The sequence below is a fragment of the Scleropages formosus genome, chromosome 2, assembly GCF_900964775.1.
Source record: "Scleropages formosus chromosome 2, fSclFor1.1, whole genome shotgun sequence".
Classification (NCBI taxonomy): domain Eukaryota; kingdom Metazoa; phylum Chordata; class Actinopteri; order Osteoglossiformes; family Osteoglossidae; genus Scleropages; species Scleropages formosus.
In genome coordinates, this window is record NC_041807.1 from 42854255 (window position 1) to 42870857 (window position 16603).

At 50.3% G+C, this 16603-nt stretch overlaps 1 protein-coding gene across 2 annotated transcripts in view; it reads right to left on the reverse strand.

The window, feature by feature from the left end:
* Positions 1–1020: 1020 nt before the first annotated feature.
* syn1 (synapsin I) overlaps positions 1021–16603 on the reverse strand; it is a 29567-nt gene continuing 13984 nt past the window's right edge. The window contains exons 7-14 of one of the 2 annotated variants that reach the window (XM_029247296.1): positions 15086–15148; positions 14227–14369; positions 11176–11250; positions 10547–10649; positions 9488–9637; positions 7147–7240; positions 5801–6491; positions 1021–3962 (exon numbers count right to left, since the gene is read on the reverse strand). In XM_029247296.1, coding sequence (XP_029103129.1) covers positions 3824–3962; positions 5801–6491; positions 7147–7240; positions 9488–9637; positions 10547–10649; positions 11176–11250; positions 14227–14369; positions 15086–15148 — 1458 coding nt within the window. In that variant the 3' untranslated portion in view covers positions 1021–3823. The remainder of the gene's footprint in view (positions 3963–5800; positions 6492–7146; positions 7241–9487; positions 9638–10546; positions 10650–11175; positions 11251–14226; positions 14370–15085; positions 15149–16603) is intronic. The other variant, XM_029247297.1, reaches the window with a different exon arrangement.

Genomic DNA, 16603 nt, shown 5'->3' on the forward strand with positions numbered 1-16603 from the left:
AGTGAACAAAAAGTGTTGGACAGAATGAATTTGTCTCACATTCAGTGTTTACAGCACCTGTCTGCTGTTTTGAAGTGTCAGAGATCAGGAGGAGGAATGCAGTACATGTTTATGGGATCACTCTGTCAGCTGTCAGAAGTAAACTGTGAGAGATATCTTTATTTTTAGTCATCAAGGGCAGCACGGTGCAATGAGTAGCACTGTGGGCAGTGCAAGAGGACGTGGGTTACATCCCAGCTGTCATTATGGAGTTTTCATCTTCTCCCCATGCCTGCATTGGTGTCCTCTAGGTGCTCTGGTTTCCTCCCACAGTCCAAAGACATATTTCAAGTGAATTACTGACTTTAAATTGACGTCTGTATGAGAGAATGTTGCTGTGGTGTACGGATGAGTGAGTGACTGAGCTGTAGTGCATCTAACACTGTAAGTCCCCTTTAGTGAAAAGGTGTCAGCTAAACACTAAATGGTTTTCTCTAATGTTCAATGTAAGTCGCTTTGGAGAAAAGCATCTGCTAAATGACTAAACATAAATTGAAAATTAATTTTATTGTAGCTTAAAGTTAATAAAGTACTAAGTCTTAGAGTGCTTTTGATTACAGCTAGTATATGTGAAATTTTTCCGGACGCTAACCAGCAAATAGAAGGGCGTCTGTATTGCTGTTGATCGTGAACTGGGGATTAAAGCTTCTCTGGGGTCACAAACAAAAGAAATTGAGAGAATTATCTGTCCAAAGTGTGTTAAGTAGCCGATGTATATATGGGCACAGATCCATCTGAATCTTGAGTTCCCACAGTTTTACAACCCACTGAAGTATTGCCTTGGTGTAACATTTGTCTTACTTTATGTTTACTGTGAGTGTTGGCATGTTCACCTCTAGTTGCCGTCAGCTTTGTGCTTTAGAGGGAGAGAATTCAGAATTGTCTTTTTGCGCAACAAATTGATTTTAAAGCTTAGACGATGTACTCTGGATATTTTAGGTTCATTATAGACTTTATTCATTTTCTGTTTTTAATTATTTCCATCTCTATAGCATAGTGTTTTTTCCCCACAGTAACTAAGCTACATTTACCATCACACCAGAAACATCTCTACGCATAATTTACTAAAACAATTTACAGTAAATTTCTATCATTATATATATATATATCTATAATGCCAAAGATATAGACATTTTGTTTTATATAACAGCCAAGCATCAGACAAACATCAATTTACTGAAAAAATATCATTGCACAATGAATAAATACATTCAGAACTGTTTACACAATAAAGTCACACCCATTATATGCAGGAAAACAAGGTGAGAAAAAAAAAATAATAAACCATGTAAACAACAATAGAACAACCAACATGAAATATTGAAAGCTTATTTCAATATTTTAAATGCATATTAGATACGTAGATATTGTCTAATGTCAATCTGCTTTGTGTGCCGTTGTGTGTATTCATGGGTGTCAGAATCGGTGAGAATCATTTTTGTAATGAGTATGTTTACCGGACCGTTTCGTCTCTTGACAAAAAAATGCGAGTTTCTGCCTTGACTATGGTTACAATGTGGCGGGCTGCGCAAACCTGCTGCTTACGGGGCTTTGCACATTTGCAACATTTCTGTGCTACAGTATCATTTTTCTCATTTAAAACCAAGACAGTCTTTGACAGAACGTCCACCAAAGCCTGCAGTATGCAAGCAGAAACCAGGTGTTTTTTACAGCATTCACACTCATTGTTCAGTGTTGCTCATCATAATGGCCTTCGTCATTTTTTTTTTAAATCACCTGATATACATCTTATTGCAAAGTATTCAAGTCTTAACTCATTGTACTTACATGTTACTTGTGCCAGGAATGGTTCTGTGCATAACTTGTATTCTGCCATAACTAAAGTAAAAAGCTGCTCGAAGCCGTAGTCACTCAGATCCCACAATAAGACGACGCTCAGAGCATGACTTGTTGCCAGAAACAACTGTAATATCCGAGGAAGGACGTGTGCGTGTTGGGAAACACTAAAGGATATCGTTCTGCGTGACTCGATCAAAAGTAAAGCGCTAAATACCCGGTAAAGGTAAGTGGTGGCGAGATGCGGAAGAAGGACACTGTGGCCATTCATCAACACGGGAAAACGGGCACAGGCAGAGGAAAGAAGCGTCACACATGTGCATCATCCATTACTCACTATCTGTACAACACTTGGTTTACAGTATACAGTACAACGTTTACACGTTTATGCACTATTGTCACAAGGGAAGGGGGGATGCAGAAGAATGGGGTCTAATACATGGGCGAATGGCAGCAGGGTTCCCAAATTGGAACACACCTACTGCGCACACCAGTCTTATGGCAGCAGATAGATGAGGGTGTGTGGCAACGAAACCATGCACTGCTCCATGGAACGTGTCAAATCCAAGAGGAAATAGACATAATGTGTACATTTCGTTTATGCCGGGGTGATGTGTCCAACCTGGATGTGCCATCGCTTACCCCATGCAATTCTCCAGTAAAGAACTTGAGCATTCTTTGGAATGGGTCTTGGCGCTGGCCAAGCCGCTGCTTGGCATAAGTTGCCTAGCCTTGCTGCGCCAATGAGTCCACATCAGTGGAAGGCAGGACCCCTTCGTCACTCCCTCGTCTCTCAGCTTGTGAATTATGAGGCAAAGTGCATAAAGACGTCGAAATGGCAAGTTTGGCTGAAGGACTACCAAGGGATGTGATCTGCAGCCATTTGGCCTGTGGATGTTCTTAGCAGCCGGCGCATTGGAAGTGCTACTTTCCAGTGTGTCACAACCAAGGGACATCCCTGAGACATAAGTATTAGAACTTCAGAGACTTTCCCTTTGAATAGGTGGGGGCGTGGAGTGGGAAACAGGGAGGCGGCAACGGCATATTCACAACAAACAGCACAGACGTTTTCACAACAGCTACCTAGATGTGATGACGAGCTCGTAAGCTCCACGCCGGGTGGCCGAGTATCCGCCCCTTTCTCCTGAGACGGCACTGGCGGCCAATCGAGAAGCAGGACGAGTGGCTTCGTGAGCATAGGCTGTTGGCTGTCACCATTATTTACTGAAGTTATCTCAAAGTCAGACTGTGGTACTCTAGAATCATAAGTGTTATTGCCATTTCCACTAGCGTTGGTGTTGAATTCCACAACGCTGATGGACAAGTAGAGTCAATACTGAGGTCTGTCCACTAAGCCCATGAGTCTTAGAGATCATCAAGGTTAGCTTGCATAAGATCAGCCTCACAGACTTCCTTCTAGAAGTCGAGACACGTTTTGACACTATGGGCAACTACAGGGCAGCTCAGAGTTGGCATCTATCAGCCATCCCACAATCCTCTGGAACCTCTGTCAGCGCCTGGTGGCCTGAAATCACGCGGTGCCTACAGGGCCGCAAGGACCCGGGGCAGTGAGGAGAAAGAGGGCGGAGACATCGAGCCACCCATGTGGCTGAGCTTCTTTTTTGTTAACAGTCCACAACCAAACATGCAAGTTGAAGAGCAGGGTGCCGGGTGAGCGAGCTTCCTCTGCAGAAGGTTCCTGGGAGTGAGCAGATACAGACGGACACAGGCATGGCTCCCTGGAGAGCCTGCTGCTCCGCCCCCTGCAGGCGTCGTCGCACAACAGTACAGGCAGTGAATTCTTTGACAGGTGTACCTTCTTCGCAGAGGATCTTAACTGGTGGTTCTGGGGAGGTGGGGCTTCAGTGGGCTTGTCCAATTGGTCCTGTGGTCTGGGTTGGGAGGGGAGGGTAGTCAGTCAGTCAGTCAGTCAGTCAGTCCGTCCGTCCGTCCGTCCGTCCATCTGTCCGGGGTTGTGCGGGGCAGCTCAGTCCGAGAAGAGGCTGGCGAAGGATTTCCGCAGGTTGCGGATGGTTTCAGCCTTCACCTCATCCTGGCTAAGGCTGGAACGGGGAGCTGGAGAAGTGTCTGGAATGTTGAAGGCATTGGTAAGAGACTGGGATTTGCTACAAAGAGAGGAGAACGGCAATAGAGGAGAGGAAAAGGCTATTAAAGTCATGCAGTAACCCATGGAATGGGGGCAGGAAATGGTGAAGCTGTGACAGAACATCTGGATGACGTTTCTCCTGGATGTGGACGTCGCAGCCCCCCCATCACAGTGAGGTGACAGTTTACCATTTGCGCTCTCGGTCACGTCACTTTACCTTGAACACAGGTAACTGATTAATACACAGTTCACAGACAGCCCCTCCGAGAGCAAACTCAGATGGGTGCAAAGGTTTGTTTCTCGTCTCCGAATTCGAGACGCAACGCAACGCAACGCAACGCTGCTGCTGCTGCTGCTGCTGGTTGGTCGCTTTTCCAACAACAGCCGTAATTCTCTTTCTTCCGACTCAAAAACAAAACTTTGCAACCCAGCGCTGAAGTTTGGAGTTCTGCTGAGTGACATACTGGTTAAGTCTTGTAACTTACTCCAGTCCTGTCACCTACAGGTCTACCCAGTTCAGTTACTCAACTCGGTTACACAACAATCTGAAGCAATGACTTTAACTGATCCATCGCTAGCCAGTTAAACTGGACGGCCCATTATCATAAGTAACAGGTAACACTAATGAACAAGTAGCGTACACTAGTCCCATAGAGAGTAAAGTTAAGGTAGGAGTCCCACTAAAGCCATTTTACTGGAAAAAACTTTTTCACCAAGATTCTTAACACCTTTCCAACAGCTTAGTCAAGCCCTCTGAAGAGCGGTTTGACCAAATCATTTTCAGCACCGTTGTATTAGTACCTTAAACCGGTGGACAAGTAGACTGTGCTGCCTGTCTGCCGGAGGCTGGAGGTGTGAGATGTCGCTATGTGGTTTATAGAACCATGCTGGTATCATGCTGGTATCATGCTGGTATCATGCTGGTATCATGCTGGTGTGACCAGTCAGACTCTGCAAGTCAAGCAGGCTTGGGGAGAGCCGGGCCAGGCAACGCGTACCGCGTGCGTCGTACGATCGGTCCGTTTGCAAGGCAAAGATATTAACAGTGCACTTTAAATATACGACGAAAGCGCTAGATGAAAAATCGTGATGGGTTTAGGCATTGCATTTCTGCTACGTACCAGGAGGTTAAATATCGCACCTGCACCACTGTGCATGTTGTCTGTTGCATGTTATGGATTCACTTTTTGCCTAATTCTTCCAAATCTTCTAAATAAAGACTTTGTAATGTCCCTGTTAGCTTAGTCCCCACCGAAGCTCAGCTGACATGCATCTCCGGTGCTCTCCGTGACCCAAAGTAGACCAGAATTAGTCTTGGTGAAAACCGGTTCATCGTGATGAAGTTAACCGAACAAATGAGCGGTCCGCAAACCTGACTGGAAGGAAAGGTGACGGGCTGAGGAGCGCCCCTTCTCGTTCGGAGCCAATCGGCATCCGGCACATTTTTCGACGTGTTACACAGCCAACCGGTGCTAAGCCCTCCAACAAGACTAATTAGTGTTCGTTAGCGCTGTCAGTGCTCCACACTACTCGCAGAAAGTTTAACGCTGAGGAGCACTAGTGTTAGTTGTGTTAACGCTGCAGACTACTAGTTAATTGTGTTAACACTGTGGACGACTTGCGAGTGGTGTCAACGCTGCAGACCATTCACGTTAACTGCGCGTTAGTGTTGCTGTGCTGGGGGACCAGGGGCTCGGCTGACCCGTGGCAGTCACCGCGTACTTTCGGGATCGCTGGAGTGTGAAAACTTTGTGCCACATAAGGCCAACAGGGCTACGGTGTTCTTTTCAAATCGAACCGCATTCCACCCAGAGCCAGTAAAAATGGGCCAGTTTACCACATTCCAGCTGCTCTTACTTGAGCTGGGGCGAGGCGCCCATCCCCGGGTGATCTTGACTTGGCTTCTGCGGGGGCTGTGGCTTCTGCTGCAGGGGTGGACGCCCGCCGCCGGTGCCCCCCATGCCCAGCGGACCGCCCTGGCCCTGGGCCGAGGGCCGGGGCTGCTGCGTGGTGGGGGCGGGGCCACCGGGCCGTCCCTGCTGAGGCCCTTGTCTCTGCTGCTGGGCTGGCTGCGGACCCCCCTGCGCTGGCTGCCTCGCCGGTTGCCCTTGTCTCTGCTGGGGGAGCCTCTGCTGCGGCTGACCGCCAGCGGGCTTCGGGCCAGGACCGCCGGGGGGCGCTGGTTGCTGCTGCTGCTGCTGTTGCTGCTGCTGCTGCTGCTGCGGCAACTGCTGCTGCTGCTGCTGCCTCTGCATCTGAGGAGATCCAGCCTGGCTACGCTGGGGGGACCCCTGCCCTGATGGGGGTCTCTGCTGCTGCTGCTGCTGGGCCCCCTGACTGGGCGGGCGTTGCTGGCCGGGACCTCCGGGGCCCGCCTGTCGCTGCTGCTGGCCCGGCAGCGGCTGAGAGGGCTGCTGGGATCCCGGGCTGGGCAGGTGCGGCTGGGACTGAGGGGGCGGCTGGCTCAGGCCCTGTGGGGGAGGCCGCTGCTGGGAAGGCGGGCCTTGCCGTTGGGCCTGGGGGCCACCGGGGGGTTGCTGGGGACCGCCTGCAGGTACGACACGGCGAGCTTTCACGGCAGGGTGGTGTCTAGATGGCTACAGTCATCACGCGCGCTCCGGAAATAAGTGTCGTGACCAGCTGTCTCATCGTCATGACATTATTTCCCGTCCCAGCGTTTGGTCGCAACGCCTAACGCCGACCGTTCGTCTGCGCTTCGATAACTTGCGCTTACTACCGTGCGTGCCACTTGTGGGGTCGCAGCGAGCCTTTTGTGTGCAAAACTTTTCATTTAAAATAGGTAGCAAGCGAAAAAGTGTCTTCTGGAGGCGCACAAAAGAACAAGTGAAAGACAGGAGATTTAGAAAACAAGGTGAAAACATAGTGCGGCATGAAAGTCCAATAATAATAGTGTTGTTATTCCACATTTGTATTATGTGAGCAGGAATAATGTGTGAAGTCAGCGAAGAAATGTAGCAAAGCCCTACTATATGAAACAACATTCCTGCCTGTTAACATTAAATATTGTCACAGTTCGAACAGTACGAGGGCACTTTCGACAGGGTCTTCGGAGCGGAACCCTGTCGAAACCTGAGCAGCACCTGTCATCACAACGTGAACAACATCCTGCTGCCGAGTGCAAGTGAAGGGGGATGCTGCCTGCTACACCTGCTACACCTGCTGGCCTCCTGTTGTTGCCTTACCTTGAGGGGAGGGGCGCTGTTGAGCAGGGGGTCCCTGCTGGGAGGCCTGGGGCAGCCGCTGCTGCGCGTGGATCGGTTGAGGGGACACGGCTTGCTGGGGGGGGATTACACCGGGGTTAGCGGCACGTCTGACGCCCAGAGGCACTTTGACTGCAGCAAACGGGAGGTAAACGAGGACGACGGGTGGTGTAGCGCTTACAGCCACGGCCGTGCAATCCAAAGATTCAGGTTCAAATCCCACCTCCCGCTGTAGCACCTTGATCGCGGTACTAACCCCGAACTGATACAGCGGAAATGATCCAGCTGTGCAAAGTGGTAAATCAGTGTAAGTAGTTAGGTGCACAGGGCTCATACTGTAGACTGGATATGGGCCTCGTATAAAGTAGTTAACAATAAAAATGAGTTTTTAGGAGGTGGACGAGCAGTTCTCTGGTTCGAGAGACTATGTTTAAAGTAAACAACATCATACGATGTGTTGCAGTGTAAATGAACTACATAAATCGTGTGTTGATACATCTAAGCAAAATAATAACCAGAATATTTTAATACTAAGCGTACGTTTGAGTTTTGCCACTCTGCATTTAAGACGTAATGTCACCATATAGCATAACTGTATGAGCGAGCGAGTCCTGCAGAGGACGTCCCTCCTTGGGCAGCAATAGCGTAGCGCTTAGAGCTGCCGCCTTTCGGCTCAAGCGAAGGTCACGCACCAATCGGCCAAAAGGTTACGACCACCCGCCTAATTTCGTGTTGGTCCGCCTCATGCCGCCAAAACAGCTCCGACCCGTCGAGGCACGGACTCCGCAAGACCTCGGAAGGCGTCCCGCGGTATCCGGCACCGAGACGTTAGCGGCAGATCCTTTAAGTCCCGTAAGTTGTGAGGTGGGGCCTCCGTGGATCGGACTTGTTTTTCAGCACATCCCACAGGTGCTCCATCAGACTGAGATCTGGGGAATTTGGAGGCCGAGTCAACGCCTTGAACTCTTTGTCATGTTCCTCAAACCGTTCCTGAACGATTTCTGCGGCGTGTATGCAGTTCGGCCCTCGTCAAAAGCGCGCGGATCCGTACGCTTTCCCATTTTCCCTGCTTCCAACCCGTCGAATTCAAGAAGCGACTAGTTGCTTGCTGCCTAATATACCCCAACTGTTGTGGCTGATGGGTGTCGGTTTGACTCTCCCCTCCAGCAGTCGTACCCTTGAGCGAGGTATTTACCCTAAATCGTTCCAATTAAATTACTCGGCTGTATAAATGGATTAATAAGTGTAAGTCGCTTAACACCGCAAGTCACTTTGGAGAAGAGTGTCAGCTAAATGAATAAATGTAAGTGTACCCTGACTCAACGACCACCCTGAGGGCATCTCGGGGGTCCGCATGCCCTTTGTGTCATGAGATGGATAGCAGCAGCCCTCACCAAGCCGCTTGTTTCATCGAGCAAACTGAGTTGAGTGCGACAGGCCACGCGCTCAAAGGAAGTGGCTCTAAACAAACCTGGATCAAACAGCCAGCCCCATTTTCCAAAACATTTCACCTGCTTACATCATCAAGACAAAGATCTCTTCCGAAAATGTACCAGACTCGAGTGCGTGTTGAAAGTGGCTGCACGCGTCACCAAATGTCCTCTATCGCTATTTCCGGAGAGCTGGATCACAAGGACGCTGTACACTGTGACACTGGGATTCGACAGAGATTTTTCCATTAAAGGAGATCCTCTGCCTACTTTTTCCAGTTGTTTACGCTTCGGAAGGCGACCAGCCACCAGAATGATGGCAAAGCGCTCACTGGAAATGGAGAGAAAGAGCCACTGACCGGTAAATGCAGAAAACAAAACGGGAAAATATGTTCCCTTCATAAAGTACGTGGTGACTAAAATAAGAGGGCCGTGAACAAAAGAAATGGAATGAAAGGTGTGAAAGAAGGTTACAAAGGGGTATAGAAACTTGCACGCGCTCCACTCTCGGGTGGTGTGCACGTGGCACGAACGCCCTCTTCTTCCTCACCGCTGTGTTCCGGTCCGTAGCACCTCTTCCTCTCTTTGTTTGTTTATGTCATTTAGGACTTACTAATGGAAACATACTTCCTCCTGCAGGTGATGGAGCAACACCACAGGAAATGTGTCGTAACCATGTGTTTGCCGCGTGCGGAGCGAAGACGTGTCTCCGTGTCACAGAGCGGTGCTGGGCCCGCAACGGGGGAGCTGGCTGTACTTTCCCTGTGCAGCCTGCAGGAGGGGCCACGTGTGCAACTTGAACTCGGTGGTAATCGAGGTGTTCGCAGTAGGCTGTGTGTACAGCGCCCTCCTGCTCGGCTCTCCCGACAGCCGTACACAAGGAAACGGATCACCTGCGCAGTCTGGCCGGCTGTGGCGCGCAGAGGGGAGGGCACCGGGGTGCGCGGGACCACCTGGTTCATCTTGGAGACGGCGAGGTCGGCGATGAGGGCTCGATCGTCGTCCTGCTGGTCCCCTATCAGAGGCATGGAGCAGCCCACCACCTGAGAGAGGGATGCAGGGCGAAACATCATGAGACCATGCGGAGAGACACCGGAGATGGAGGTCATGTGACCGCAGCGAACGCAATCCTCGGACGCTGCGCGACTCGTTTGCCTGCTCAGCTCGGCCATTCTGAGCGTTACTCGAAAGCCGACACATATCCGTTGTTTGTGTTCCTTCGGTCTCCCTGAAACTGATCTGCGACCTCAAATTTCTCACCGACTAACACTTTCAAGCTCAATCTTTCGTCAGCGTTTCACGACCATCTAAGATAGCGCATTGTTGCGCTCGTCATCCTGCCCCCAGCTCTAAAACTCGTTCTCTCCCTACTCGGACAAGTTTCCGTCGTGTGCAGACGTTCTGAGATCCGTACCCTGGCCTGCAGCTTGAGCTTAACGCCAGGGGTGGATGATGAGCACCGCTCATCGGTGCTGTATCACCCGCTCTTGCCTGGTTCCGTTTTTCCGGTGGAGCTCGGTGAAAGCTGGCGAGTCCAACCAAAACTAACTGGAGCAAAAAACTAGGCAAGCAGAGAGATGTCCAGCTCGGTGAGGTCAAGCAGGTGACCCGTCTACCGAAGAGTGTGGCTGCAAGGGACAGCATGTCCTACTGGGGGGACAATGTCACGCACCGCTAGGGGACTGGAGACCTGAACTCTCATTTGCTCCAAAGCGCAAGGCAGAAGAGGACCGAGAAACTGATACTCGGTTGGTTCCAAAACAGTAACGCAAGTGACATTTTGTCCTTTTCCCTTTTATCCTTTAACATTTCAGTATCTTCACAATTGCTGGAATTGTTTTCAAATTCCAACAGGAACTTATAAGAAATGAAGTCAAAGTGGGCTTGAAACACGGCTCAGAAGAAGGAAGAGCTCAGTTACGCAAGTAAAGCTTTGGCTTGCGACCCCTCACCTCGATGATGTAGTCTTTCCCATCTTTACCATGCAGAGCCTCAACGGCGCACATGTCCAGACCTCCGAAGAGCTCGGAGCAGGAGTCCACCCACATGCGGTACCTGCGGACCAGTCAGAGAAGTGCACTGAAACAAGTGACTCCATACTCAAAACCATGAACCAATCAGAGATGTAGAGTCATCGGTGTGAAGAAAGTGGGACACTCTTGTGACCATAGGAGAAACTATGACCTTCTCCTCCTCCACTTACACTCTCCAGAACAGTAACAACTTCTTATTCTTCTTATGCGGCAAACTGTACAAATGGGGTGGGGCCTGCAGACCATTTGAATCACCAGGCGTCAGAGAAGAGAACCCTTTGCAGAAATACCAATGGAGCTTCGTACTCTTTTTTTTCGGGTCGGGCATCAGCTGGTCAGCAGGACAGACTGTCGGCTGTGGGACTGAACGACTGACAACTAAACTCCGACTCCCCGGGGTCTGCCGGACCTGCTGGACCTCCTGGACCTGGGTTCCTGTACACGGGTTCCTGTACACATCTTCAAGCCATGTGGAGAACAGCGCAGGTAGGTGACGGTGACCAGGCGTCCAAGGACACAGGACCATCTCGCAGGGACGAGCATCTCACCTGTCCGACATGGCCACCTGCTCCAGCATGGCCGACCCAGTGTTGGTCTTCCAGTTGCCCGAGATGGACGTCCTCCTGTCAAACAAGGACACGAGATGACTGAAGGCAGAGGAGAGGGGACCCTCGCTTCAGAAAAGTCTACTGCAAAGCTACTGGAGCGACACAGCCTGTCAACATGGGGTCCATCTGCCCTTGGCACTCACTGGAGCTGACCCATGGGCACATGTGACTCAAACACAGAGCTCAGCGGACGATGAGCAGGCCTTGGCTGCGTAAGGGCTAAATCAGTGTGAAAACAGAGTAATATTCATTGCTAATACCAGTACGGAAATATATTCATTTAAAATATTTCATTTATGGATGCAGGGAGTCATGAGAATGTCAGTGTGTTTCACTTTATACTTGTAGGTCACTGTGTACATCACAGGCACAGATTTCAAGTTCAAGTTTCAAGTTTATTGTCATAGATACAAGTACCACGTACATGTATGATGAAAATCTTCCTGAATGCTTCTCCACAGACTATGGACAAAGACAATAGAAATACTGCACAAACAAAACAATGACAATGACAGTGAGTAGTGCAATAGCAATAAATTATGGTAAAGGTAATAACAATAATACCAGTTGACAGCCAGGGAACTCAGAACAAGAAAATGAGAATGGTAAATTACACTGCCACTTGAAGCAATGTGCTTGGGTAGAGCAGTCCAACTCTAGTTACTAAAGGTGGCACATTGGTTAGTGTTGTATTTCTCTTAAAAGCTGTTCCTGTACCTAGCTGTGCGGGTTCGAATAGACCTGAGCCATTTTGCAGATGGCAGGGAAGAGAAAAGCGCCCGTGCGGGGTGACTATGATCTTTCACGATGCGCATCGTCTTTCTGATGCAGCGTGTGGTATAGGTGTCCTGGACTGCTCGTAGCTATGTCTCCGTGATTTCCTGAGCCGTTTTGACCACCCTCTGTAGGGCTTTCTTGTCCTGTATGGAACAGCTGCCACCCCAGGATGTAATGCACCCTGTGAGGACGGACTCCGCAGCACACCTGTAGAAAGTGGTGAGGACTGTAGTGGACATCCTGGCTTTCTTCAGATGCCTGAGGAAGTGGAGGTGTTGATGGGCTTTTTTGATGGTCGATGCTGTGTGCTCAGACCATGTGAGTTTGGCAGTGAGGGTGACCCCTAGGAATCTGAAGCTGTTGACCCTCTCTACAACATCCCCTTCTATGTAGATGGGTGCATGAACCGTATCCTGTTTCCTGAAGTCAGTTACCAGCTCCTTAGTTTTACTGACATCGAGAGACAGGTTGTTGTCCTGGCACCGCTCTGCCAGGAGCTTCACCTCCTCTCTGTAGGCCGTCTCATCGTTGTTGGTGATCAGACCCACAATGGTGGTATCGTCAGCAAACTTTATGATGGTGTTGGAGTTATGCCTGGCCACACAGTCATGTGTGAACAAGGAATACAGGACCGGGCTCAGGACACTTCCCTGTGGAGTGCCAATGTTGAGGATCAGTGGGGAGGAGGCATTACTGCCAATCCGCACACGCCGGGGTCTGTTGGTGAGGAAATCCAGGATCCAATTGCACAATGTGGCACTCAGTCCCAGCCCTACTAGTTTCTGGATGAGCTTGGTTGGGATGACAGCGTTAAATGCCGAGCTACAGTCTACAAATAATAGCCTTGCACAGCAGTTTTTATTGTCCAGGTGAGCCAGAGTGGTGTGAAGGGTGTATAATATTGCGTCTTCAGTGGATCTGTTGTGGCGGTAGTCAAACTGCAGTGGGTCCAAAGTGTCTGGGATGGTGTTCTTAAAGTGGCCCAGTACCAGCCTCTCAAAGCATTTCATTGCAATGGGAGTCAGTGCCACTAGGCGATAGTCATTAAGGCAGCTCATTTTGTTCTTCTTAGGAACGGGGATGATGGTGGTGTTTTTGAAACAAGTGGCTACAGCTGAGCTTTTTAAGGAGCTGTTAAATATGTCCGTGAAGACAGCAGCCAGTTGCTCACCACATGTTTTTTAAAACTTGCCCTGAAATTCCCTCCGAACCATCAGCTTTGCGAATGTTGACTCGGCTAAAAGTTCTTCTCACCTGTGCCACAGAGACTGTGAAACTGGCGTTATCATGTACTGCGGGGATGCGCAGTGGGGGGTCTTTGTTCTCGAACTCGAAGCGGCCATAAAACGCATTCAGCTCGTCTGGGAGAGACGCAGCGGCACCTGTCAACGACCACCTTTGTGGTTTATAATCCGTTAATGTTTGGATTCCCTGCCACAGCCTACGTGCATCTCGAGCGCGGTTAAACTGTGATTCCACCTTCCTGCTGTATTCCCGTTTCGCCCTGGCGATGGCTTTGCGGAGCTCGCACTCGCTCTTCTTGTACGCGTCCGTGTCTCTGGACTGAAACGCGCAAGTTTGCGCGCGGATCTTATTTCGGATTTCGGCGGTTATCCGCGGTTTTTGGTTGGGGAATGAGCGGACTGTTTAATGTGGTATGCAGACATTTACGCAGAACCCGATGAAGTCCGTGACCACCGTGGCATCCTCGTCCATATTGGAGCGCGAGTTTCCGAACATGTCCCAGTCCACGGAGTCGAAGCGGTCCCGCAGCCTTTCCCTCCGCTTCTGGTGTCCACCGCTGCACGGTGCGCGTCACAGGTTCCTCTCGCTTCAGTTTCCGCTCGTAGACCGGGAGCAGCAGGATCGAGGCGTGATCTGACTGCCCGAGGCGTGGAGGCAGCAGGGAGCGGTACGCGCCTTTGTGTAAAGTGTAGCAGTGGTCGAGGGTGTTTGAGCCTCTGGTGGGGCAGGAGATGCGCTGATGGTACTTGGGGTACGCGTTCCTGAAATCAGCTCGTTTAGATTTACAGCTGCACGTGTGCGGGTGCACGTGTACAGTACATTATGCTGTGATGCGGCACTCGCCACGTGTCCTCATCAGTCACCTGCCCCATCGCCCCGATTGCTCCTCAGCTGTGATGTAAGCGGGACCCGGAGCAAGGGCTCACATGGCCGTCTGCCCCCCGGCATCCCCCGCAGCGTCTCACTCACATGTAAGCTTTGTAGTTGCTGCCAATCTTCTGGATGCGGACGTCGTACTTGGCGTCGACGAAGGGTTCCGAGGTGGCGTAGGTTTTGGTCAGTGCCACCACGCTGGCGATGTCCTGGAAGTCATACTGATTGTCCACCTTCACCTGGAGGGTCAGGGGCTCGGTTCAGAAGGGGGGGTGGGGTGTGACCCTGGGTCCACAGGTGTACAAAGCCCCAGTTGCTAACAGCACCTTCACCCTTTAGGTGTCAGGGTTAGAAAGAAAAGCGCAATTTTCCCCACGCGGGAAAGACATTAAACGTTAGGTGTTACAAATGACAGATATGTAAATGCAGAGTCTAGTTCTGAAAAATTCATCTTTTCATCAACATAAAAGCGGCAGAGATGGTGACCTCTGTGCAGCGCTCGGGGTCTGGGGAGGTGCACCTCTCCATATTTATTTTTACTTACATTTACATTTATTCATTCAGCAGACACTTTTCTCCAAAGCAACAAGGATCTCAGAGAAAAATACAAAGAGTTCATTGCATCAACAAGAGGAGAGACTTGGATGCAAACACGAGATTCTACAGCACAATTAATTCGTTACATTCCACCATACGAATCAGTGTACATCACATGAGTAGCTGCATAAAGGTTTATCCTTTATCCATTATTCAACAATTTCTGATCAATTTCTTATTTTATTCCATTGTTGTTTTTACCGAAAAAACTGAGCTCAGTTTTAAAGTTGTGCTGTCAGTTAAGGGGCAGTAAGTTACTCTGCTCAGCGTGAGACTTTTGCGTGCTCCCGGCCTGGTGTCGTAGCACACTCTGCACCGCGAGAAGCAGGAGGCAGCAGAGGTGGCGGCACTGTCCTACCTTGCCCATCCCGGAGTGAGCGTGGCCCATTTTCACCACCACGGGGAAGCCAGGAGTCGTGATCTGCGATGCGAGAGAGAACACGGAGCGCCGTCAGCCAAAGCTGTACCCAAGTCACCGTGGCCGCCACAATATGAGCACAACGCGTGCGGTAAAATCCCAGTAATAAAGTCAGAACGGAGCGGTATCCCATGTACTTCCCAGAGTGGGTAGAGCCGTTCCCTTACAATGAAGAGGACCTGGGTTCGACTCTGCTGTAGTTCCCTTGAGTGGGGTACTTACACCCTGAAGTGATGTAGCAGAAACTACCCTGCTGGATAAATGGGTAAATCAGTGTAAGAAGCTTAACGCTCTCAGGCCCTTTGGAGAAGAGTGTCAGATAAATGTGAAATGACTAATTTTCCCATGAAACAAAGTGGACGTGACAAATACTTCCAGGTTTGACTCTTCATCAGTCTTCATCATACGCTGACAGTTTCTACGAAATATCCTGTCATTCTACAGCGGCGCCCGGTGCATCTGTCAAAACTGAGGCTTCCAACCTACGACCCGATGGAGTGAAAACGTAGCTGCCTTCCACCCTCTGCCTTCAGATCTGTGCTCTCCACTTGCCTGTGCACAGACTATTACTGCAGCGTGCCTGTTGCCTAGCAACCTGTCACGACGGTTCCCTCTTCTCACTCGTGGTGGCGGTTCAGAGCACTTCTTCGGAGCCATGTTCTGACGGAGCTTTTTCTCTTTCATGCACCGCTCCGAGAGCCCCAAAACACACGCTGCACACATCCATAGAGCACTACTGAGGGACACATTCATCACCTGGGGTCTTTAGCCCTGCAGGGAACCAAACACAACAGACTTAAGTGTCTGCCACATCTACAGGGGGCCTTTGAGGGGGTAACACCAACTCTCAAGAAAGGGTTGCGTGTCTGTGTGCGCGTGTGTGTGTGTGTGTGCACGTGTGGCGTGCACACGCATGTGCATGCATGCGGATGCCTGGTGGAAGGCAGGACTCAAATCTGAGAGACACTGGACCCTCTGCTGGGTACATGGTCACCGTGGCACACAGGGACACACAGCTGGGAATCCTGGCAGAGCAACGTCCCTCAGACAGACAGTCAACTGCGCGCTTCTCAGCTCAGCACCATCTCCGTGGACCATGTACCAATATTCACTGGGCGAAGCGTCTTTCCATCAGGACCTGGACCAACCGGACCAGATGGTTTGACTGCAGCATCCAGTCTCCAAGGTCTGGACCCATGTCTCACGCCAAGATAATCGGAGCATTGCCTCACCCCACAAGCTACTTCAATTTTGGAGAAAATATGGAGAATTGTTCTGGAGAAAGGAGCAGTAGAGCAGTACATCTGCAACTACAGGGAATACCGCAAGAAACAGGGACTATCTGCTGTTCTCCAGCAGAACTCTGAGAGCACTTGGTACCATGAGCTTCTTCACTTCATCTCTTCCCCTGGTCATGACCCACTTTTTGTCAAAGTGAGTCAGATTCTCCAATATCTT